Raw genomic sequence first — 25,940 nt, forward strand, 5'->3', positions numbered from 1 at the left:
CCTTTGAACCATTAGTGATACGATTACTAAAGCCCATCAGTGTGCGTTTCAACTAAGATAAACCACGTTTTCATTTGGTCTTACACTGTGCGTAAGACCTAGTGTTTAAAACTCCAGGGTTTGTGAATTTAGTGGAGACACAGTTGCTTTGAGCATGAGGGCTTACAGCCAGGTAATGGCTCACGAACTTGTCACAAAAGCACCCTGTGGAGAAAAGAGTATATATACATGGGTGGAGAAATGGCAAGAAGTATCCCTGTCTTTGCTTATTTTCCCACTTCTCTGCTCTAACAGCGCCTAAAGGCAAGTGAATGGCAAACAGTTGCCTGAGGACAGTATAAAAACAAAAGTGGCCTCTAGGTGGTGCTTGAAGCAGTTTAGGGAAGCTTGGCCTCCTTCAGGGATTGAAGGGGGCACCTCAGCGAACTGCAGGTTCCTGAGACAGGCAAAGCTTCACAGTCTGTCACCTGCTTGAGTTTCTACAGGTGGCTCCCTGGGCTACTTCTAAGACTTCTTTTTTCACTTATTTCTGTGCCTGTGAGGTTTTGAATTCCATGTGTACCTTATGTCTCTAAATCATAACTTTTTTGTGAAAGTGAGCAAACTGGAGTGGGGGAAACCCACTCAAAAGAGTTTTTGCCAACAAGTGGTCATTTTGCTACAAAGTTTTATATGAAACATCTGCCAGCTTCTCCCAGTTTCTTATTGGCCAGGTCCGTCTCATCCAGATGGAGCAGGCTGGACCTGTGGGAGCTAGGATTTTGCTTGCTTGCAAGTGGAATGTTTCCTAGGGGAATAATTTATCTTTATTTAATTTTGGAAAACATTTTAGGGATTCTGATTTCACTATTTTACTTTTACTGAAGTAACAGTGGTTTACAATACTGTATATGATTTAGAGCTAGAGAGTCATACCTTTTCAGATGTATGTTTTTTTGGTAAACTTTTTAAAAAGGCATTAGAGCTGTTACATTTGCTATTGAATACTAATCTGTAATTCCCATAAAACACTTGCCCTCAGTAAAAGACTCCCTGGCCCTGTGTAAATCACATTAAATGTAGGTAGATATGTGAATCCATATATCCTAATGAATATACTCATGGTCAATCAAAAGGAAACTTAGCATAAAAATTTAAGAATTGATAGATCCAAGCCGATTTTAACATATACTTTTTTTTTATTAAATATGTAAAAAGATAAACGCAAGTCAAGTTATTCACATATTCAGAGACAAAAAACTACTCTACCATGCGACAATAGGTGGGTGATGTAAAATGAATGGGATACATCTGAATAAGACTTTTTCATCTATTATGTCATTGCTTATCTATATTTATAATTAACAATACATATGTGTACATTCCTTTCAGTTTACATTTAATATATAACAAAAGCTTTATGGTGTACTATTTAGTAAAAGTAATTTGAATGCATATTAAACCTTAACGGAATAATGGAAATACTCACCAGGGAAGGGAGGAGTTCTTGGTTCCCTTCTGGAGTTTACTTCTCTCTGTCAACAGGATGTCTGTATATTTTGTCTGCTTTTCTGCTTAGAAAGATGGGCTCTCTTTGCCCCCTGCTTCAATCACTTCCTATCTGACTTAAGCAGTGGAAGTGCTATAACCAGCCACAGTGGGTGTGAGTGAGGGGCACTAAGAATGACATCTGGCTTCTGAGAGGGAGGAGCAGAGAGGAGAAAGGAGCAGCACTGGGAAGGGAGATGTGGTCTGCACAGAAGCTGGGGTGCAGCCAAAGAGGACCAGCTGAGAAATTCAGCAGTTGAAGATTTCCCCAAAGCATCAGTGATGTCATCTGGGATGCAACACAACAAGGACATTTCAGATGGGGACAAAGAGGATTCTTTATCTCTTTTCTAAATCAATGACTTGTCTGCCCCAAGACATCAGGAAGGAGGATGAAGTATGATGATTGGGGAAAGTTCTCTTGACAGGCTATCTGGCCAGTAGTTTGATAACTGAGAAGGCAGGGGCTATGGGGGGAGTGTCACTGATGAGGCTGATGCAATTGACAGTATCCAGTGGTTTCTGAAGGAGACTGCTCTCTGTTCTTGTGTACCCACATGCTTGGAGTTTGGGTCATGATCCACGTGCCCTGGGCATTACTGAGATATCTAGGGCAGGCGAAAGACTGCCTAGAAGCCACTGAAGTGCCATTGCATGAAATTATTTATTGTGCCTCTTAATGAGCTATTTTGAAAAAAAGGAAAATCAGTGAGTGCAACAGGTTTGGGGGTTAGGGTGCTGGGGAGGGGGCTTGGGGTAGGAGAACACACCGTGAAGCATGATGCTACGTACAGCACAACCACTGGCTGCAACCAGGTGCGGGAGGATGTCACTGCTGAGAGCCAGGCTTGCCAGCCTGAGAGAAAGGAGCTGCCATTGTAGCGCAGAGCAAGCAGGAGAGAGAAGAAAGGGAAACCAAACACCACAGAACCTCTGTCCAATTCTGCACAGTGCATTGTAAGAACCTCAAAAATACAAGCAATCTCTTTCACATATAACTCAATAAATACCACTTTGCTGCAAAAGATTTATTTTGAGAAGACTTCTTTTGGTGGAAAGCTTCAATGCTAGAATTTAGAATTAATACTTCATCAATTAATAAAGAAATGTCAAAGCTTTTATGATACAGAATTCAGAAATTTATTTTAAGCTTTTCAGTTAAGAGGAGAGTGAGGTGGGCACACTTGTTTCTTGTTTTTGTTGCACCTGCTAAGTCAAATAACAAGTGAAAGTAAATCTAAAGTTAGAAACCAAGTGAAATGAAGGACCCAGGAAGGGATACCATCTGTCAATGGGGGGAAAAAAAAAGGCAAAGATTTTGAAAGATACTAAGAAAATGTGCAAATATTAGTTTAAAAAAATAAGGAATGCTTCAAATTCATTAATGTTTCCTCTATTTACGAATTGCCATGGTTTAGCAAAAGTCAATGACATTGAGGGCTGCAGTATTAAAGAGGGGAAATGCCTTATTCCAGAAGGTTCTGGGAGTCATAGATTTTTCTTGTGCTCTCATTCCAGTGTCAACACCAGACTTCAGAGCCAGGTTTCTCCCCTGGAATTAGGCTCCTATGAATAAGATCTTCACTGCTAGCCTTCTAGTAAGTGTGCAGCCCAATGCAGAACCCCGAAACTGGGCTGCGCACCATCATTCTTTAGAAGTCCCCTAGTGTGGATGACAGGATTTGGGCTGAAACCCGCACAAGGAGGGAGAGGGACCAGGGCAGGAGGACCTGTACCTACGCAGCCCCCCTTTGGACTGCAGATTAGGGATGACAGCTTCCTGGGAAGAGTGGTTGCCCACCTAAGGGGACCCTGAGAAAGAAAACAGCATGAGAACCTGGGTGTGGGAGGGCAGGGGCAAGCACTCAGAGGGCCAAGTTGAGATGGGGTTTTCCTTGAGTGAATGTCTTTCAAAACTAACAACATACTGTGTGGTTGTTTAACATGCTGATGTATGAACACTGCTGGGCCCTGAAGTCTTACTTTCAAAACCATTTTTTTTCCCCTTTCATGTTGTAAGTAGAGGGAGAAACTGACTGTTTTCCCCCGTGAAACAAGTCACTGTCATTATGGCTTTCATCTCAAGTATCTGTTTCCCTTTGTTCCAATTCATTATTTGACCAAATTTATATTCAGAGGTTAGACTTGCAAACATCAAAGCACCACGAATGTGTGTGATATCTAGTGACACTGGGTTGAGAAATGCCAATATAAATACCATATATCAAATTACCATTGTTTCACACCAGGATAAAAAGGGGGTGGTGGTGGTAGTGGTGGTGGTGGGGTGGGGAAGAGTTGTTCTGGAAAGAAATGAAAAGAGCAGAACCAATCTCAAGCAGCCAAGTGGTGAAGTTGAAGGTATGTGACCCCATGATCTCTCAGGTAGGTGGCCAGAAAGGCCGGCTGCTAATGTGTCTTGGCAAAGGGAATGGGAACCGAGCTCAGTGGCTGGCGTGTGCAGCAGTGCGTTGATGTAACGGCAGATTGGGAACAACTGGTTTCTGTTGAGCTTGAGGCCACACATGTTCCAATTCTCCAGAAGAAAAGTTCCCACACAAAATGGAAGTGTTGAGAGATGCCAAGACGGTTCAGTACTCTTCCTGCTGCTGGGGCTGCTGTTCATGAACTTGTTCCTCTGCTTCTGGCTCTTCTGGGTGGCCCTCCTGTGGTATGGGGGGAGAAGTTTCAGCTGAAACACTTACTGAGGCAGTACCCTCAGCCCCATTATTACTGCTTAGCACAGTGTCCCCAGGCTGTGGGGAGCACAGGCTTAGGCGCAGCTTCCCACACAAGTGTCTCCAGCTCCCTGGAGCCAGTACTCAGTACACACCAGGGACGCCTTCACCTCCCTGCTCCGACCAGGAGCCATTGGCTTTACACACCAAATTGTCTTTTGTTTGATATGGAAATTTTCTTGCTTAAAAAAAAAAAATCTTTCTTATTGAGTGAGTATGGGTTACACCATTGTTTCCATAATAGAAGTGGAGGATCCCCCCTTTAGGCATGGTTCCCATGGTGCCCCCACCACCAAGGAAGCCACAGCCCACCACCACACACCCTTGTGCTGCCTCCCTTCTTTGATCTTGTCCCTGCCCCTCTAGCTGCCCCCATTCTGCAGTCAAGTTTTAAGAGTTAGTTTTTCAGTTTGGCTTTATCTGACCCTTTGTTTTTTTATTCCACATAAAAGTGACACCATCCGGGACTTGTCTTTCTCCTTCTGGCTGATTTCATTTATTATTATCTCTTCCAGCTTGGTATGGAAATTTTCACAGAATTGATTACAGACTTTCCTATCCTCTGTAGGAGGGCCAGAAGTAAACCAAAGCAGGGGCTCAAGAACATCATGCTAAGCATGAGTGGACCTGCTGCGATGCACTAAGAGCCCAGGCCCCACTGGTGTGTCGGAGGGTTATTCTGACACTAATGGCCCACGATGTAAAGCTTCTGGTCCATTTCCTGCCATGCCATCCTCCTCTTGACCTGGTAGCAGTTCTGCTTGAAGTAGGCCCTATGTTATAATCTGTTACTGATCTAATGCAGAGAAGCAACCTATTAGCATGGGAAAGGTAACACGGGACTGAAAACTACATTTTGTAGGCTGCAGTGGGCTAGGGGCCCTCTCCAATAAGGAAGCTCAGGAGCTTTAGCTCAAGGATTTTGGGACATCTATGCAGTGCTGGAGGTCTTATTTGCTTACTCTGTTCTTCCTGTGATATAGATGAGTGAGGGGTTCCTGTACTTGGCTCACGGACCTATTTATTCACTTGCGTAATCTAGGGAAGCCCACCAGGAAAATCAACTCCAGGGAATATCGACTCTAGTCAGTCATATCTGCAAAAGCTTTAAGTTGTTGACCTCACAAAGAATAATGAGCTCTTTATTACCCAAGCACAGGAGGAGTATGGTTTATCAAAAGTTCTGACTGTTGCTTTAAGAACACATAACTTTTTTGTGTTGCAGTTGGGGAGTACATGGAGACCTACAGAGTGCTCCTGTTCTCTCATACTCTGCACTCTCATACTCTGCACACTACAACACAGTGTTGTAGAGGCTCACCGAGAAAAAAATGACCCATGCAAGAGCAAAGAACTTACACACACACATAAGCAGGAGGCCAGGCAAAACCTATGCCAGATATATGATATATGACTAATGCACTGGAGTGCCATCTGCTTAATCAATTCTAATATTTGCCTATTAATCCATCCCATCTTTCTAAATGTTTAGCTGTGAGTGACTGAAGTAGAGTCCCTTATTCTAATTATTATAATCATTAGAAAGAGAAGCAAATTCGGAGATAGTACTGAATAAGGTTCTGGGCACTGTGGGTGGAAAATGTGGGCAAAGGAGGGAGGGGGCATCACCAAAGAGCTGTGATGTATGAGGCAGCACTCAACAGCCTCATCTGCCACCACTATGCCAGCCACATCTGGCTGTCCCTTACTCTCTGCTTTGTTCATGCTGCTTCCTCTGCCTGAAAAATACTCTCCCTATCTGAGCTCAGTAACTGTTGACATTACTAGTCGTCTTCTCTGTGAAGTCTTTGCTTGTCCCTCCAGGCTGTGTTCATGTGCTCTCCACACAAGTTTATTTATGTCTCTATTATCACATTTATCATAATGTGACACATTCCAGTTAATCTGACAGCATTCCTGTCTGTCTCCTCCACTGGGACTGTAGATCCTCTGAGGCAGGGGCTGTCTTCTTCCCATATACCCAATGCCTCGTCCAGTGACAGAAACACAGGTTGTGTCCAAAAGGTGTTGGTTGAGGTGGGACAGACTTTTAGGTCATTCAACAGTGACTTCTGTGACAGTATCTCAGGAAATTAGCACCCGTCTATAAGCAGGTGCATCTGGGCTGACAGATCCATTAGACAGGAGCTGTCAATGACTAAGCCTGGATACCTGTGCTTCCAAGTTAAGTATTGAGGGAAAAAATAAAGAGGGGGGCCTGGGTAGCTGCCTGGTGGTTTACTCTGTGAACATTTATCAGGTTTCTGAAACTGGGACTTGAACAACCTTTTAACTTCTGTACTCAAAACTCCCATTTAGATTTTCAAACATGATATTCTAGGGATGCTTGAGTATAAGAATAAAAGACTAGCCATTGCCAGATAAAGACTTGGGGAAGCGACCTCTCTAGCAAACACTTTCCCCTGAAATTTCAATGTCGGTTCACCTATATTTAACTGAAGAGAAGGCACTGTATCTAACCAAGCAGATGAATGAATACCTGTCTTATCTCCAGGAATCTCTCCCTCTCAGATGAGCATTTACAGTCAGACTAGCAGCATCATGAACAAAGTGGTGGCATTTCTTCCCAACACCACTGTGTGTCATCTCTGCAGGGCGGTGCAAATCACCCACCACAGAAGCATGCGAATGACCTGAGAGTAGGATCCAGTGCCAGGGCCAGTGCCTGGGGCAGAAAGGCAGCTTCTGAGAGCTTGGGCGGTGGGTGCAGTGACACAGCAACCTCTGAGCACATCCCTCTGTCCCGCCCCCAAACGATGTATTTTCTGAGCTAGAGGGCCAGTTTTTTAAAGGCCCACTCCCCCAGTGGTAGAACTGGGTATGCTTCTGGGGTGCTGCCAAGTGAAATTAGGACTCATTATGCTCAGGGGTGAAAGCTAACGCATGAGGGCTTTAAGGCAATTCCTTGAAGTTCTAGGAGGAGCAGCAAAAAGCAGCGTGTGTGCAAGCAGTGGTCAAAAAATACCCAGCAGTGACCAGGTACACAGCATAGTCTTTCCCTTCTTTCTACACAGAAAACAAGGCTTTCAAAAATGGGTGTTAATCACATTCTAAACAGGACACCTGGCACAGACCAGATCAAGTGGCTTAGTCTCCAAGGGAAACTCACTATAGCCTGACAGATTTCTTTTGGAGTTGTCTAGACACAGCGCTGCATTAGAAGATATCCTGGAAATAGAAAAATGAAGGCAATAACTGCATTTTGAAGATTTTGCTGTGGCTACCCTCACATGCAGTTTATGTTAAGTCTATTTTTCCTTTCTGGATTCCAACTGTCTGGTTACTATCTCTAAGCCTTGGAGAAGGGAGAGCATACACTCAGGACTCTAGGGTTCAAATGCCAAAGACTCTATTTAAATTACTTGGGAACTACTGCCTCTGTTTCTCTCATGTGTAAAATGGAAAAACAACGTGTCTACTTAATGGCACTCTCAACAGAATGAACAGAACTGAGAAACAGAAAGTTCTTGGCTCTTCCCTTCAACTCTCATCCCAAGAGTCTGAGGAAAGAACCTGCTTTAAAGTATGACTTCTCCTTCAGGTATCTGCTTTTACGGTCCACATACTGTAAGAAAGGCTCACTGATTCCAGTCCATAGTAAGTTGGTGTTGGGTGTGTGGGTGGGCAGTGGGGACATGAATGGTAAGAGAAGTCGAGTATAGTCATCTAGACAGACCCTCCCTCTCACATCCAGGAGGCCCCTGCTTGCCATTAGCCAGGAATTCAAAGGTCCGTGCCAGCTTTTAGTTTGGAGTCCATCCAACAGTTCTCCAATGCCAGGCCTACCTCTTGGGAGAAGACCTCACTTAAGGTTAGTACAAGAAAGCTTTTCCGCACATTAGAAGCACATGGTTGGGGAGATTCCATCCTGCACAGACCTTTCTTCTGTCAACAAGAACTATCATGGACAGACAACAGCGCTGTTCACACAGGCACATAGTGCTGTGTAGACCTCACTGGAGTTAGTCTCAACCTTATGAAGAGAATAACCATAATTCATGGAGTGCCTGACAGACTACAAAGCACTATTTACACACAGAACATCCTGTTCGTGCCACTCTGGTGCAGACGCACTAGAAATCAGCCCTAGGTTTCTCCCAGCAGATCTGAAAATACTGAAAACCGTACTTTGTGAAACCACCAATGCTTCTGGGACCTGGCCAGGTGGATACTCAAGGTGTCAAGATCTACAGTCTGAACTAATGATAACCAAGAAAAATGCTAAAAAAAACCCAAAAACCACCCAAACCCTGCAGGAAATGAAATAAGTGGTGGGGAATCCCCAAACCCAGTTTTGGAGAATTTCATCACTAGGACTTAAAACCTTAAAATCTTTCATGGAGTAAACGTTTGTTTGGTATTCAGAGGGAACAGACTTAAAGTAAACTCCATGGTGGCTTGCTACATTCTGTGGAAATACTGACACACACGTAACTCAACCACAGAGCCCTTGAAGCTCCACAAGCCTCTGAACAAACAGACCCAAAAGCCTCTACCAGCTTTGACCTGGTATAAGGAGAAGCTGGACATCCAGTCTGTCCTCCCTCACTTCCAAAGAGTGACTCAGTGGAAGGCCAACCTCTGTCAGGCTTCCACTCCGGCTGCTGGGGCTTCTCCCTTCCACATGTGCAGACCTGGGGTGACCCACCTTGGCTTCTGCTATTTATGCTACCCCTTTTCCTTCTTCGGCATTTAGTTCCTCTGCCACTCCTCCTCACACCTGCCTTCTATCACCTGGCAGAGCCACACCTGCGGTCTCCCATCAGCATTCACTCATGAGCAGCAAGTCCTGTGGAAGAGCCCCCTACCCACCGAGGAGACTTTCTAGAAGCCTAAAGGGCTGTTTTACAGTGCTGTAACAAGTAACCAAGACAACCAGCTATAAAAACAGACAGTTGAGGGGCTTATGGAGATTGGAAAACCATACTCTGATCTGTCAATAGGAAAGAAGAATCCTTACACATAGTTCATTTGCTCACAGAGCTGAAAACCATTTTAGATTTGGCAGTATACATAAGCCAGCTTTTCTCAAGTCCTTTCTATCCACCCCCACCCGTATCTTCCTGACTGATGGATGAATGCATGTCCCAAAGGCATGGGTCAATGGATCATGGTGATAATGATGTCTTTTCCGCTGGGACTACTGAATGCACTGGCTGGGCTGTAATTCTCAGTGAGGTCCCAGGGTAGCATCTGAAGGTATGCCAATCACTGCACTTTAATCAAGAGGGTCACCTCAGAACCCCTGAGTCAGTGGCCCACTTCACTTACATGTTCTTCTGAAGCATAGAGGACTTCCATTAGTCGCTGCACGAGGTCATCATTTTCCTGCCCGTGTTCTTGGCAGAGTAGCTCTATCTCTCTCAACTTTCCAAAGTAGAAATCCCTTTCTTTTTCCACACCTTCCAGGGCAAGTTTTAACGAATGTACCTGTAAGAAGCACAGGTGAGAAGACCCTAAAATATAGCATAAGAAATATGTGACCAGTGATGCCTGCAGAGAAAGGCCAGAACTGTGAAAAGACAGACATGTAAAAATGACTGCTGTATGAGTCTGAGGAGGAACAAGGGGCTGTTGTTTGGAGCTTGAGTGTAGGCCAAGACGCCCAGCCTCACAGCACACTAGTCATGGCCTGCGGTCAACTGAGTGTCTATTAACCAGGGCTGGGGGATCGTTCTGCTCCATGCTGTCCCATACAGGCCCTGAGGAAGCTTTCCTCCCCTGCTAGCAGGGGCTACGGCACATTTTTCTCTAACCCTGATCATGGTCTGCTGGGAGAGGGGATGACAAAATGGGAGGAGGTAAAAGAGAAAGGCTGTGCATTTTGGAAAGTGATCTGGATTTACCTTAAGAAGCTAAAAATGGAAATACTGTATGATCCAGCAATCCCACTAAGGGCAGCTAACTAAATAAAGAACATGAAACCATCAACTTAAAAATTATGTGCTTTATAATGCTTATTGCACTATTATTTATATAGCTAGGACATGGAAACCACCAAAGTGCGTATTGATAGAGGACTGGATCAAGAACATGTGGTATACCCACACTATGGAATACTACTCAGCCACAAGGAGACAAAATGTCACCACTTACAGCAAAATGGAAGCATTTCAAAGGCATTATGTGTAATAAAGCAAGCCAGAATAACAGATATTGGATATTCACATAACACATGATCTTACAAAGCAAAACACTTATAAAAATTAGCAGAGTTTCTGAGGTTAAGAGGGAGGAGAGAGAAAAAGAGTCAAAGAGGTATAAGGGATAGTTGTGGGGGATAAAAGGCATTGAACAGCCATAAATTTAAAAAAAAATGTTTTTAAAGATTTTATTTTTATTTATTTATGCATATAAGAACTGGTGTATAGGCCAGAGGTGTGTGTGTGGGGGGGGGGTGAGAGGATTCATCAGAGACAGAGTGGGGAGAACAGGCAGATTGACTGATACTGAGGGGAGCAGCGGGCACGACAGGCGAAGTCGGCTTCGCCATGTGGGTTGCTCTCTGGCTGGCCAGGGATCGAACTCGTGCTGCAGAGGCTGTGAATTGCTTTACAGTGAGGTGCTTAACCCCTTGCGCCACCAGGGAGACCCTCATTTAAATTAATCTTAACAGAATTTTCAATAATTACATTTGGAATGAAAAATTTTCTCTTTCTAATAACTCTGATCATTCATGCAACTATTTACCTACCCAGAATTAATGACTCATTTAAACATACACTGAGCACACCCAGTGTCTGTCCTCTCCTGTGCACCTGGTGGACTTACATGGATCCTGTCAGATTCAGGGATTTGGTCCCTCCAAGTTAACCTCACTGAAGCCCCCATGTATCTTTTCACAAAGCAGTGCAGCATGAGTTGGCTAACCTTTAACTCTTATGTCTAATAATACTATGGTTTGGACATTTGTGAAAACTGAAGGCAACCAGCAGCCTGAATTCCAGAAAAAAGAAAACTCCCTTTGTTCCAGAAATTCTGTCTTACTTTAAAACAAACCACCCCTCTCCCCAGACGTGGCCACAGAATCCTTCTTAAGCCTGTGTTGGTTGGTGCCAGTAGATGCAACTCTGGCAGTTTAGGTTTCTGGTATCTGTCAGCTCCCTCGGACCAGGCAAGAAGGGTCTCCAGACACATTAAGCCCATGAAAACTAGGTTGGTCTGCCTCTCCAGAGGGCTTTGGTCTACACAATGAGCAAAGCACTGAGGCTTCTGTAGAAATACCAGCCAGGTCAGCCTTTGGTGGTATTCCAGATGCATTAGGTAATACATGCACAGTTATAAACATTCCCAAGTGAAAGCCAATGGGAGCTAAATTGTATGATAAAATAGCAATTGACAAATGAAATTCCATTTTCACAGTCTGCTCACAAAGACCAATGCCTCCTCCCTCCCTCACATGTCACAGCAGAGCTTAATTGGTGGATTTGGGGGATGAACCCTTGGGAAAACGCAAGGGAAAGAAATGAAAGGTGCTGTTCTGTTCTTCCATTTCTCCCCACCTCTCCATGTCCACACACTGACCTCCTCCCAAGCAGTTTGAGCCACCCTCCAGCCCCCCAGTGGCCCCTGAGGATAGCAGTGACTCTAACCCACTGCCTGTTTGCTAACCCACTGCCCAGACACAGTCCTTCATTTAAGTCATGTTCCTCCCTTATGTGTTTTGATTAATTTCTGTCAATGGAATGGTCTAGCATCGTGGTACTCTTATAGTAAGTCATGGGAATAAAGGCCTGAGGCCAAGTAAATGAGAATTCTTAAAGTTTATGGCACTTGTCACTTGCTCTATGGCTCTTGTAACTCACTCTTCAGTGAGGCATATTTACTCAGCCCCTCTCATCCTAGTGTCCTCAGTTCCTACACACAGATGCCCATGTAGTTAGTCAGCAGCTTGTCAGGGGCAGGGTGGGGTGGGGTGTAGCTGTAGCCTTTAAGGACAGGAAATGGAAGAAACAAAACAATCATCATGGAAATTGAGCTGGAGTAAGTGTTCAGTAAAAGCTTGTCATGTAGGCTCAGAATTTCCCTGTCAAGGACAAAGGAGGCACACGCACACTCCTCCTTGATGTGAATACATGGCAGGGGTGGGGGTGGCAGGCAGGGGAGTGAAGCTCTTGGAAGTACTGAAGAAATAATAATAAGAAGGAAGATCACTGAAGTGTTTCTCTTTTCTTGCTCTTGTGTCTAGAGTGGCATTTTGGATGGTAGGATGAGGTCTAGGTCCCCTGGGGCTATGGAGCTCTTGGTGTGATTGGAGAGTCAGCTAAGGGGTCTAATTGACACTGACTGGCTGAGGCTGTGAAGGACAGGAAGGACCTTGAGGCCTCCGTGTGATTACACAGGCTGGAGGATTATAAACCTGGGTGCGGAGAGGGGATGACAGGAAAGTCATAAGGAAATTTGAGAAAATAAAGATGTCAAAAAATTTTGAGTTCCCAAGGAGAAAAGAATCATAAATCCAAAGTGTTATAAAGCCATGGCCTAATTCTCTCTAGGTCTAGCCTGATTTGCTTGGAGTTTTAGGAATGTGGCCCAAGGCTCACTATGGCTGTCTTAACTGCCTTTTATCTGAGAACTCATTACTGGAAATTCTAGATGGACTCAAGCTGAGAATCAGCAGGTCATTAGAACATTCTAGTTTCTAAATCAAAGTCCTACTCACCGGATGACCTAGGGTTTCACCTTTTTCATTAAAGTGGTCAGAATTGGGAAAAAATACCCTAGTTAAGTAACTGCCTGCTTTTAAAGTAGATTCTTGATTGCAAATATACAATTATCTCAAAAACGATTTCCAGACTCTTGCTGGCTCATCAAGATGCAGATTAATCACTAGGAATGGCCCAGTGAGTGGCTGGGAACAGCCTGAAGACTTAGAATAAAGGTTCTTCTCCCTGCAGTAGGAGCAGCCAAGGGTAGGCAGCTTCTGCAGGGGGCCTACGCTACCAATTCTTTTATTACTTTTAAACTACGGATAATCTTAGGGGAAATAAACTATTGTTAGTGAGAAAGTGTACACAAGCTTTTATATTGAACATTTCAAAGGCAGTAGAACTAGATTTACTATAATCATGAGGAATATTAGATAAAAAAGAGAGTTAAGCTTAAAACACAACTGAGACTTTTCTGATTTCCCCCAACATCAGGTTCGGAGTTCCTGTGGCACTGAACTTTGTCTGTTGTAGGAAGTGTTTTTTGCTTTTGCTTGCATAACAGCCTATTGTGTGCAACTGCTATAAATTCTAGGAGAGGCAGGAAGGTATCTATCTTGTTACCATTAAATCATTAGCAACAACCTAGTGGCTGTCACACAGAACAGGCTTAATAGTTGGTGAAGGAAAGGATTGGGGGAAAGCAGGTAGGGGACAAGCAGACTAACCCTACAGCCTTAGGACACTATCTAGACTAGCTAGAAGTGGGCAGGTAAGCCATGGTCTAGTCTGGAGCTCAAGACTGATGAGGTTCTGGGGAAAGGAGGCTGGGCCTCAAGCCTGCATTCACCTGGGGCTGAGTCATTTGTCTTTCTGTCTTAATGTATAGCTTGGGATTTGTGACTAATAACTTTTATTCATAAAGTGGCACTGATTTTATCTGCCTAAATAATCCCTTTTATTATTGCTTGCTTGAAATCACAGATTCTGCCTCACCTGCCTTCCCTTCTCCCCAGCCTATCGGGGTTTACTACCTTATCTTTTCCCACTGCGACCAGAGACAGGGCCATGGATGATGAGTTACCTGTTCATTAAGCTGTATGACCTGTGTTTCTAAATCTTTATCAGATTTGGATGCTGAACCACTGGATGAAGCCCTTTTGGCTGATGAGGGACGAGAAGGCGTGGATCCTGGTTTAGATGCTGGACTTGATTTAGCCGCACCTGAAAGGAACCAGCATAAATGATAAACATTGGCAACATCAGAAATTCTTTTTAGATTTATAGAAACTATATGATACGAAAGGAGTTTACTAAAAAGTATAAGTGATACCTCAGTTATCAGAAGTACCACGGCAACACTTGTGCGTGTGTACATACACACACACACACACACACACACACACAAACATTAGGGTTGCTTAGGGCAACCAATTTAACCTTTCTGAGTATGTTTTTTTTAAAGAAACATAAAATTAACACAATGTCTTCTTTCAGAGAAATAAGAGCAACAGATATAAAGGATTTTAAGGTTTTCTTTTAAGGAGGAAAGATGCTTAAACTCAAAGGATCATAACTGAGTTTCCAACAAACAAAACCATCTTTATATAGATGAACACTTTAGAATAACAATACAAATATGTTTTTTCTCTTTCACTATGTCTTCCTAGTTTTAAACATAGAAAGACCCTGGGAGCAATGATATCACCAGAGCAGCTCCTGAGGCTTCAATAAATGGGCTTTTTGAGAAATGGCTGCTTCCAGGGATAATGCCGGGGATGCACAAACTGAGCTTAGGACACCTGGTTGTCAAAAATCTGGGATATGCTCAAGGATGAATGTCAGAGCTTATTCCACGAAGTATAGCTTGAAGGGACTCCCACTTCCCCACACTTGAGAGTGCCTGTCAGAAAGAATAATGGCTGCATTGTATTGTGATGCATTGGGCCAATGAAAAGCTAGTTCGTAAGGACAGGGGAGGAAGCAAGGGAGAAGGACGATGGAATGATCTTTATGGTACACCAGCAGCTAGTAAACACAGAAGTGTTACAACTAAAAAAGTCACTCTTCTGAGCCACTAAATGGACTTTGGAGAGATTCGTTGATGGACTCTAAAACATTAAGTGAGAAGTTTGTGGGGAACAAGACAGGCATATGTGGAAACTATTACCCTATAAATGACTTATTATATAGGGGGAAAGGTGTGGAACAGTGGGGGGGGCTTGGGGATTAGCAGCTTAAAGTGATTCAACAATGTTACTAATAATAATATAAACTGAAAAAAAAAAAAAAGACCAGCACACTGATTTCAGCAAGACCTCACTTGTCTAGAGGTTGGTCAAGACAGAACCTCTCTCTCTCTAGAATATGGCACGGACATAGGAAATGGTCTCTGCAGCTAAAACAGAAGTTCTTAATGTGTATGCAATGAACATCTGTACTTCATGGAATGAGAAACTGAGGGGCCCATTACTGGGGACCCACTCATTCTCTGACCAGGTGGCAGGTCAGTCTGGGGCAGGCTTCCTTCCCACAGTCTCCACTGGCCCTTTTCTACACCACCATCCCCCACTGCTCCTCTAGAAGGATCTTGGAGGGCAAGGAACATGTCTTATTCAGCTTTGTAATCCCACTGCTTACCACAAAGCTTGGTTGAAAATATATTTGGTGAAGGAACAAATATTTAAATAAATACATGAGCAAGTAAATAAAACCTGCTTCCAATTTTATAGTGTATTTCCAACTTTACAGTTTATCAGTACCAACAGGTTATAAAGATCAAGGGTTTTAAAGGGAAGTGTGCTGACAGCAGTTACAGGTTTCAACCAATTTCTTAATTACAAAGTAGCAAGCAGGAAGACCATAAAATTTGTAGTTGTTATGTCTTTAGGTGTCTACAGTCAGTAGGATTGCAAAACCATATGCACCCTCAAGAAACACTGACAGCATCACTCCCTTGAAAACACATGCCTCTCTGCTATAAAGAAAAAAAAAAAATCATCTAAAAGCACAAGGGATATCTTAAAATATTTCAAAGGGTAATTCTTTAGTGACCTGTAATGGTACAGACCCCTTACCTATGCAGAAAGGTTTCCAAGGAATCTAGAGAGCTGATGTTTTATTTGTGATTCAGAGACAGTTGCAAGATCCCTCATCTCTGCAGGAGTCCATATAAGAACTCCTGAAGCACTCCTTCCAAGTTCCACTGGCCAGTTCTCTAAGGAAGGGCCAAGCCAACAGGGAGAAGAAAACATGTGGAGAAGAGCTGGGGAGGCAGGGCTGACTGGCAGAGTGCCTTCTGCAAGGGGATCCACCAGCCAGCACAGCTGGGAAAGCAGCTTTTGAAAAATCAAGTTGCTGCAGACCTTTTTTACAAGCAATATGTCATATTGCATATAAAGAAAGTATAACAGAAAGCAGTTCAAAAGACTGTGATCAATACCTCTGATTTACGGAGTGTAAGTTTATTTTATTTAAAGATTTATTTATGTATGTATACAAGAACTGGGGTACAGGTCAGAGGTATGGGGGGTGAGAGGATTCACCAGAGACAGAGTAGGGAGCAGAACAGGCAGATCTACTGAAATACACTGCTAAGGGGAGCAGAGGGCGAGGCAGGAGAGGCCTGCTGTGCCATGTGGGTCATCTCCCTGGCCGGGGATCGAACTCAGGTGCTGCAGTGGCTGACAGTAGCTTCACAATGTTGTGTCTTAACCCCTTGCACCACCAGGGAGGCCCCTGGAGTATAAGTTTATTATATGCTAACCATGAGCCTTGTGCTGGAGACCCCTGCTCTCCAGGAACGCGTGGGGTCTGATGGGGGGAAGAATTGCCTCAAATGGTCCAGGCATGGCTGCCCTCAAATTCTCAGGAACAAGGCAGCATTCTCCACTGCATGGTCCTATAGTCTCTCTGCCTGGAACACTCCTCTCATCTCCTCCAAGTGACTAAGTCTACCAGCTTTCAGGATGCACCTCAAATGTCGCTGCTTGGCACCCACCCATGTAATGGCACAGTTATTTATTTCATACCTCCTCCATTAGACTTAAAACTCCACGAGGGGCCTCCCTGGTTGGCTCAGCAGGTTGAGCGCAGTGCTGTGAAGCTGTCCGCAGCCTCTGCAGCGCCGGTTTGATTCCCGGACGGCCAGGGAGTTACCCACATGGCATAGCAGACTTCTCCTGTCTTGCTAAGATTTAAATAAATCTTAAAAAAAAAAAAAAAAAAAAAAACTCCACGAGGTTAGGAGTTGCATCTGTTTTGTTTGCCACTTTATGGTCCCATGGCTAATCACTGGGCTGACCCTTAGGAGACACTCAACAAAGTTTTTATAATTCATTAACAACTCCTACAAGAGGCATTTATCCAGGGGTGAAAGCTTAGAGAAAGTTGGAGGAGCTGATGCCAACATCAAAGTAACCAGCAGGCAGAGCCAGCCTACCCAAAGGAAACCAAAAAAGTAATCAGCAGCCTCCCAGAATACAATGGTTTCTGACAAGAGCACCTTCCATCATCACTTAGGCCCTATCTACAGAGTCAGGGCCACAGTTCAAGTGGGTGAAATCAGTCAGTATATGGCTAATGCTGAGTCGGCAGGGTGGTCTGTGCCAGGCTGGCCAAGGCTCTGCATGTTCACTGGCCTCTTCTGAAGGAAAATGCTGCAGAAGCTGCAGGGGCTTCCTTAGAAAGCACATTCCCCACCCATGCTGGACAGCTCCCCCCATCCCCGAATGTCAGCAGCTATGATGTGGCTGGCTGCAACCTGTTGATTTAGGCTAATTGGACATACCTGATTCTCCTACTCTGCTTTATCCAGCCTCATGCAAATTGTGAAAACCAGGAAGGAATAGAAACTAACTGCTTGAAACTAACTGCTTGTAACTATATTGTAACCACTAACTATATTTTCAGGACATCATCAACTGCAGCTTGAAAAAAGATTTGTGATGTTTGAGGTAGAAGGGGCCATGGCAAGCCAAGATGAGTGCAAGGCCAAGTTAGCGGGGAAGAAAAACTAGAAAGAAGCAGAAAGCTGGCTGGGAGAGCCACAGAGGGCCATGGAGCACCCTATGTGGCTCATCGCAGACCTGGGAGCTGCTGAACCTGTCGCTGCTCTATCCACATGCAGTCTCACAGGGAAACCTACTTCTTCCTGAGGCAACTTCTTCCTATGGACAGTACCAATTCAGATATGCTTGTGTGGGTCTGACTCATCAAACCATAATTCACAGTCCTGGCCTTAGGAAGGCATTTTTATTTCATGTGAAGGTCAGTTGGGGCGAAAGTCCAGGGCTTTCTCCCTGGCCTATGTGCACACAGCTTGTGGATCTCCTTCATGTGAGAAAGATGAAGGCAAAGATAATCAGACTTGGCATCCTCAGGTGCTGGGGAGGATAGGGGTGGTAGAGAATAGGGGGTGGGACCCATGAGCCACCATCTCTACTCACCACACCTGGGATGGAAGGCCAGCTTCTGCCCCCACCGGTGAGAGATTCTAAATGGGGGCAAGGTGTAGGCTGGACAAAGAAAGGACTGGATAACAAATTTGAAAAATTTAATAGATCAATTGAGTAATTAGCATTTGAAATTTAAAAATTAGAATGATTTTTAAATTCAGAATATATTGTTTGGAAAGAAATACAGGGAAAAAACTTCTAAATGAGGCTATGACATGTCAGCACTAGCTAACTGTTCATTTATCATTTCTGAGGAACAAATGCAAAGGAATGAAAGAACAAGAAAGACAAAGGGGAAGATCTTAGCATCTTCAGAAGTTTAGAGTTTTAAAAAACCATACAATTAAGGGTTAAATTAAAAGCTAATTTTCAAAGGAATGTAAAGTGAGCTCTTTCAAACATCACAAGATGCAATTTGATACCAAAGTAATTACCCCTCACAGTTATCACATTATTAACATGCACTGAGATATTCTAAATACCAAAATTTGTAAAAATGAAATCTTTGGTTTATTAGCTTTAATAACTTCATTGTTTATTTTTAGAATAATAAACAACACCCTAAAGCACATCACACTCATTAGACAGTTAAGAACTATACTTTGTTTAATTGCTTGAAGTCTTGCTGTTTTCTTTTCACTAACCATACTCTTTTTTTTTTAAGATTTATTTATTTATGCATACAAGAGCTGGGGTACAGGCCAGAGATGTGGGGGTGAGGGGAGAGGATTCACCAGAGACAGAGTGGGAAGCAGAACAGGCAGAGTGACTGAAATACACTGCTGAGAGGAGCAGCGGGCAAGACAGGAGAGGTGTGCTGCGCCATGTAAGTTGCTACCCGGCCGGAGATCGAACTCATGCTGCAGAGGCTGCAGATTGCTTCATATCGAGGTGCTTAACCCCTTACGCCACCAGGGAGGCCCACTAACCATACTCTTAAGTGTACCCAATTTCTGTGAATACCAGATATTCTTTTCCCACTTATCCAGGCTGCTACAGTAAGGATTTTATCAGAGAACTGTACAGTTACTAATATCAGAAATTTGACATTGATATAATACTTTCATGTAAGCCACTACTTGTATTTCAATTTTGTGAAGTGATCCAATAATGTCTCCGATAGCATCTAATCCTAGTTTTAGATACTGGAGTCCTCAACTGCCTTCTGTTTCCCAAAATGCCCCTGACTTCAATACCTTCTCATGCCTCTTTGCTCAAGGATGCTCATGTGAAAACCGTGCAGCCATGCGGGCTACAACACAGATAGACTTTTCTGTACCTATCAGACATTTTCATGTTCTTCCAAGCTATATTTGATGATGCTCTGAAAACATAAACAGTGGTAGCCCTGTTTTACAAGAGTCATTTTTCCCTCCAGCTTTTTTTCTCTCTCCCTAATTTTCCCTTTCAAAATAAAAAGGAGTTTCAGAAGCATAGGAAAATAGACATAAATTCTGTACAAGTCCCTGTAATTCCATGAATTTACTCACTGGATATGGACATGATTTACAACGCTAGTCTTTGAGCAGTTGTGTCTTAATTAATGCCTTTAAGACTTTGTGTATAAATATGATTCTAAGACATTTTAACCATGGTTGTAAAAACAAAGAGTGGTCAGATTCGCTGCATTAGTGAAGCCAGAGCATTTCTGTGTCTAATGTCAATAATTAGTAGCTTACTTAATGTTTATGGAAAATGCGACAGCATTTTGGGCAGATGAGCCCCAATGAATTCAGAACAATGAAACAAATAAAAGCACTGTGCTTGGCTTTGTCCTTCATGGCCAAGGTCTCAAGAAATTCTTCTCACATAATGTGCTGTATTCCTTCTGCCAAAATCATAAACAGAGGAGCTAAAAATATGACATTAAGACTGTTGACAAGAACCGCAGAGACATTAAAAACATGTGCAAACACACACTTGGGAGGGAGCCATTCTTCCGGTCATCCCCAGTTTCTTCACTGTTTTGAAAGAATAGTTTCCTTCACCCCCATCCTTCTCACTCAATTAAAAACCCCCATGGAGACTAGAGGTGGAGGGGGGCTGGGGCTGTGAGGGTGTGGGGGTGTGGAGGGGGAGCAATGGGCAAAACAAATTGAGGTCAAAAGGTACAAATTCCCAGTTTAAAAAAAAAAACTTCTTGGGACGTAATGCACAGCACAGCGACAGAGTTAACAACATCGTCTATTTGAAAGTTTCTATGAGTAGATCTCAAACACTTTCTTTGTAAGTAAACAAATTTCTAACTTTGTGGTGATGGATGTTACCTAGAAGTATTGTCAGGATCACTTCACAAGACACAAATACTGAATCATTATGTTGCATGACGGAAATGAATATGTTACCTATCATTATATTTTAGTAATGACAAAGCCTCACAGAACAAGAGAAACTTGGCAGAAGAGACATGGAATTTACATTGATTCATCACTTATGGGTGGATCTGACATCATTTCTTCATCCTCTTTACCTTGGCAAATAGATTTTATTTTTTAACCTAGATAAGCTTGGTTGAAATAGTTACATATAGACAGATTATATAGATACATAGACCAGGTCGGTAGGTAGGTAGATAGGTAGATAGATAGATAAGGGTACTGCTGGGGAGAAGAGTGTGGGGCTGGACGATGAGAAGAGAATTCCTACAGGAAAAAAGTATTCACAATCACTGAAGAGACACCAGCACTTTCTTACTATAGTGCCTGCTCCCACAAGCCCCCCCCACAAGCCTTTCCTTCAAAGCTGCCCCACACTTTCACTCTGCAGGTTCTGTAATCTGCAAAGCACCTCAGAGGCTGGAATTCGGGCCAAATAGAACTGTAACAGGACTCTGGAAGTCCTGATTCATGAGATCATTAAGAAGTTGGGTTCTTTTATTCTGAAATTAGTAGTTCACAGTCCACATGGCTTCTGTCCCACCAGTGCAGCCAGTGGCAAGGTTTGGCTCTTCCTTTTTGCTATTTCAGCGTCAGCTCGTAAAAGTGGGCAGCTCCTCCTTTGAGCAGCTTGGGACGGCTCTACACAGGCGAACGTGAACCACATTCATCTTGAGAGAATGAAGACCTACTGTGGAGTCTGGCATCGTTCATCTTGTCCCTAGGGAGGCAGTGTTGGCAGGGGAGCCCGGCTCCTCTACTCACATAGTGTGTGACTTTCGCTGGGTTTCTTTATGTTGAAGAGAGGACTAGCAGTGTCCACTGCCCAGAGCAAGGAAGAATACACAAGTTAACAAATGGAAATCTCCTGTATGACAGCCTGGCACACAGTGAGTATACAATAAATGTTAGCTCGTCCCATTATTACGGCACAGCAACTAAGAGCTGATTCACCTAGCCATGAAATAGTATACATATTTCTCATTTCTAGACACTAATAAAAGACCATTAAAATAAGGGAACAAGGCTCATTTTATGTAAAGAAAATCTTCATAAAAATTTATTAACCCACAAGCCACCAATGGGCTCCAAAGCTTTGGTTTGTCCCCCTCCAGGCAGCACCTACCAGTGTGTTATAGTTCAAGTCTTTGTGCTCCTTCTTACCCTGATTCATTCATTCATGCAGTAGATTATTTACTGAATCCCTACTTGTACCCAGCAAGCTGTAGGCACTTGGGATAAAACAAGGAATGAAATATAAAAGATACCTGTTCGTGTGGCATTTATGTTCTAACGGGGGGTTAGGTAATGAACAATAATGTAATAACTCAGTGACACAGTAAACTAGAAAGTAAATGCCATGAAAAAGAGAAAAGCAGGGCAGGGTAGGGAGTAGGAAGGGAGTGCCGGGTGAGGGGGCCTGAGCATCCACCTGAGTTTTCTCCAGTCTAACTCTGAACTTGGACCCAAAGAACTTCCATGGACCATGCTTGGCCTGAGTCCACTCAGAAGGACAGGTGTCAGAAACAGCAAGTCCTCTTGGCGGGTGTCTTGTGGCAGCCCAGCACTTACAGAAGGAGGTGAGCTCCACACCAGGCATGGGTGGGGGTCCTCACTCAAAAATCTCATTCCTCATGGAAGCCAACAACTCTTGCAACATCACCATAGTTGTTGGATCCCTTCAAGGGGCAAGACAGTTGCAGGAGTAACCCTTATTTCTTCAACTTTCTGACTGAGAAAGTTGAGTACAGAGGGTGGAGAGGATGCTGGCCTTCTGGATGGTCATTTCAGGCAGAAGAAAGGCCTGAGGCCAGTGAGTAAGTCTGTCTCAACTGTTCAGGGGCCAGGGGTTGAGTAGAGCCAGACAAGGCCCATGTAGGAGAGAAGGTAACAGAGGGGCAGGCCCTCACAGGTTACTGCTAGGAGGTGGATTTCATTCTGACGGCAAAAAGAAGCTACAGAGGGTCTTCAGCAGACAAGTGACATGACTTCAGTTTTAAGAGTCCTACTCTGCACGCTGTGTGGAGAACAGGCTGTATGAGTTGACAGCAGACACAGAATGGCCAGATAGGAGGCCAGTGCAATGACTATACCCTGGGCATGGGGACTGGGTGCTCTGGAGGAGTCCTGTGTGGCTTTTGGTAAATCACTTACAATGCTACCATTTAGAAATCCTATAGTACAGGCACCAAATGCCTGTCTATTTAATACAACCGACATTTTACAATGTTAACAGCAATAAAAAGACATTCTGTCATTAATAGCATCTGCTACGGATTCCAAGGGACGACTGAAGGAAAAGTAGGCAGTGACAAGAGCTATGAGTCAGCCTGTGTCCCTCCCAATCTACTGCTCAAGGGTTATTCCACAGTACGATAACTGGATCTGGCCTGGAGAGCACACCACTGAGCTGCACCGGAAGGCAGTGCCGCCCCAGGGTGCATCTGTGCTGGCTGCACTGAACGCTAGCAGTGCCTGGGGGCTCCCTTCCTTGAACAGGTCACAAAGCCTGACCCTTCGATGGGCAGGAGGGCCTGATTCCACCAAGCATGTCCAGTCAGCATGAGCCTCCACGTACCGAGTTACTTCTGCCCTGGTTACTGTCCCTGCTGGAGATGATGTGCTTATTTTTAGCTATCATGTGATTCTCCAGTATTTTCCAGGCTCTGCTTGAGTCACTCTGGTTTCAGAGTATTTTTCATAGGGGGAAAAAAATTGCAGGCAAGAACTCCTCATCTTGTATTAAAAATTTTAACTTTTTCAATAGTAATTTGAAGATGGTGTGTATTTCGTTTGATAAACTTCTGACTTTTCCCACCTCTCACATCTTAGTAGAAAATTAAGTGAATCTAGAAACACATTAAGTGCTCACCAATCCCCATTTTAGTTCAAAATTCTGGTTTTTAAATTGTTCTCGGAATAGTATCTTTCTAGAAATGATGAGGATACCTCACCTCCATGGAAATAGCACACACAAAAATCCCGACAGTAATTTAGAGGCACACCCAGGCCTGTTTGCTGCAGCAGTGAGGAAGCTGGAGGTAGAAAGAGCCCAGCAACCTTAGCCAGCCCATGGAGAATAAAGACACACAGGCCTTAGTTACCATGACAACGCATCAAGGGTGTCACTGCTCTCCAGCATACAGCAGTCATTTAAGCAAAACGCTTATCAACTAAGAGAGCCATTTTTGGGAGACACAGTACTTAATTCTTTTATGATGTCTAGTCATATTCCCTATTGGCTTATCATTAACAAGGACAGTGTTTTAGGCAGTTTTCTGATGGTGGCAAATCTGTTGTGCTCCATCAACATTATCTTATCCAAACACCCTTGGCAAGAGAGACGTGACCTGAGGTCACAGAGCAGTTGAGGTCAGGCAAGTGAGAATCAGGGCAGAGCCTACTTGATTCATTAACTCTCCTCTACTCATGCCAGCTCATGTTCCAGGGTCCTCTGCTTCCACCAACCAATCCCCAAGCTAGGAACGTGTGTATCATTTACCCTTGGCTTTCCCTCTCCTTTACTATTTATCTAGTAATTAAGTTTTGATGCCTATCCTTCAAGTCTCTATAATGCACAAGGCCATGTTTAGAACCCCCTGCTCTCCTACCTAATTTGCTCAACAGTTTCTTAGCTAGTTTTCTGGGTGGCAACTGTACCCCCTCCATGTGTTTTCTATCTCCCAGAGTAAACCTGTGCTTAAAATCTTTCGATGACTCTCAACAGTCCCATTTTGAAGTGTAAACCTCTATCTCAGAGAAATCTTAAGGTATACTCCCTCTCACCATAATGATCTCCAACTCCTGCTAGCCCTGCCTTTGTGTAGTTCCCTCCCCTAGAGTGTAGGTAGGACCTGTGATTTGTTTCTTGAATATGGAATATGGAAGGGAAAATGGAATACTTGAAAATGGAAGGGAACAGGATATCACTTCCATTATTATGGTACTCTTTCTCTTTGTGTACACTTATGACTATTTTGCTGGCAGACACACTAGAGAGACGCCCCCTATTGACTTTGAAGTAAGCTGTCAAAGAGTAAGTACCCACATTGGAAAAGCCCATGTAAAAAAGAATTGCAAGTGGTTTCCAGGAACTGAGAGTAACTTCTAGCAACAAACGGCAATCTCAATCCTGAAGCCTCAGCAATACTGCTAACAAGGCAAGAAACTTTCTCAAATTGAGCCTCTGATGAGACCACAGTCACAGCAGATATCAGGATTGCAGCCTGGTGTGCCACTAAAGCAGAGGATAAGGCTAAGTTGTGTCTGAACTTCAAATGCTGTTTGACAATACATGTATTGCTTCAAGTTGCTAAGTTTTGTGGTAACTGTTTTGCAGCAGCAAAACATAAATTCAACCTCTTAAGCCATTATACAAAGGCTGTGCTTACCTCTGTACCTCACACCTCACTGTCCACACAGAACACGTACTTCACTAAATAGACCACATTGTCTCTTGATTTCAACATTCTGTTCTTTCCATTTGCAATACTTTTCACCATAGGTATAACTTGGCATTCAGCGTCTCAGACTGAGAGTAAACCTTATTAGGTCTCAAAAGACAATGATTTGCATTTTTTCTCAGTTTCCATAAGCAGAATATCACAGCCCACCAATGAATATATCTTTTTCCTTTAATATTGGTTCCTTTCATATCCTTCACCTGGCTAACTTTAACCCATTCATTAAGTCTTAGTGGAACTTCACTTTTTCCAAAAAGCCTTTCTAGAATATATAAGACCTGCTCAGGTGGTCTTCCTATACAACCTGACAGCACTTACCCCAGCTTACTGTTACTGTCTGTATATCTTCAGGCTTTTCCACTAGGCTGCACCTTCCTTGAATCACTAGCAGAGCTCCAGAACCTTCTATAATGTTGTAATAAATTTTTGTTGAATGGCTAGATGAATAAGAATTCAAGTAAGGCTTCCACAAAAAGGACAACAAATCCAAGAAATAGAAATGTTTAAGAAATATTTTCTGGGGTGCTGTGTGGTGTACCATGTTGCTTTCTAAGCTACATTGCAAGGGGGCTCCTCAGTGATAGAGATGACTGGAGAGAACTTCTGATCCAGACATGTATTGGCTTAAGTACTGCATCTTCCTTGAGCCAAGTGATATTGCAGTATTTTAATTTAAATCAACTTAGCAAATATGCGTCTGGCAACAAAAACA

General features: G+C 43.6%; 1 protein-coding gene and 1 long non-coding RNA gene across 3 annotated transcripts in view; one reads left to right on the forward strand and one right to left on the reverse strand.

The window, feature by feature from the left end:
- Positions 1-2,649: 2,649 nt before the first annotated feature.
- MAPRE2 (microtubule associated protein RP/EB family member 2) overlaps positions 2,650-25,940 on the reverse strand; it is a 146,779-nt gene continuing 123,488 nt past the window's right edge. For both annotated transcript variants that reach the window (XM_054694101.1, XM_037508663.1), the window contains 3 exons: positions 14,019-14,158; positions 9,558-9,716; positions 2,650-4,193 (listed from right to left, as the gene is read on the reverse strand). In XM_054694101.1, the coding sequence (XP_054550076.1) occupies positions 4,119-4,193; positions 9,558-9,716; positions 14,019-14,158 (374 nt within the window). In that variant the 3' untranslated portion in view covers positions 2,650-4,118. The remainder of the gene's footprint in view (positions 4,194-9,557; positions 9,717-14,018; positions 14,159-25,940) is intronic.
- LOC119243109 (uncharacterized) overlaps positions 21,287-25,940 on the forward strand; it is a 32,761-nt gene continuing 28,107 nt past the window's right edge. The window contains exon 1 of the long non-coding RNA XR_005124637.2: positions 21,287-21,655. This is a non-coding gene — a long non-coding RNA (uncharacterized LOC119243109). The remainder of the gene's footprint in view (positions 21,656-25,940) is intronic.

Source organism: Talpa occidentalis, unplaced genomic scaffold (assembly GCF_014898055.3).
Source record: "Talpa occidentalis isolate TD23 unplaced genomic scaffold, MPIMG_talOcc4v2.1 talOcc4.13, whole genome shotgun sequence".
Classification (NCBI taxonomy): Eukaryota; Metazoa; Chordata; class Mammalia; order Eulipotyphla; family Talpidae; genus Talpa; species Talpa occidentalis.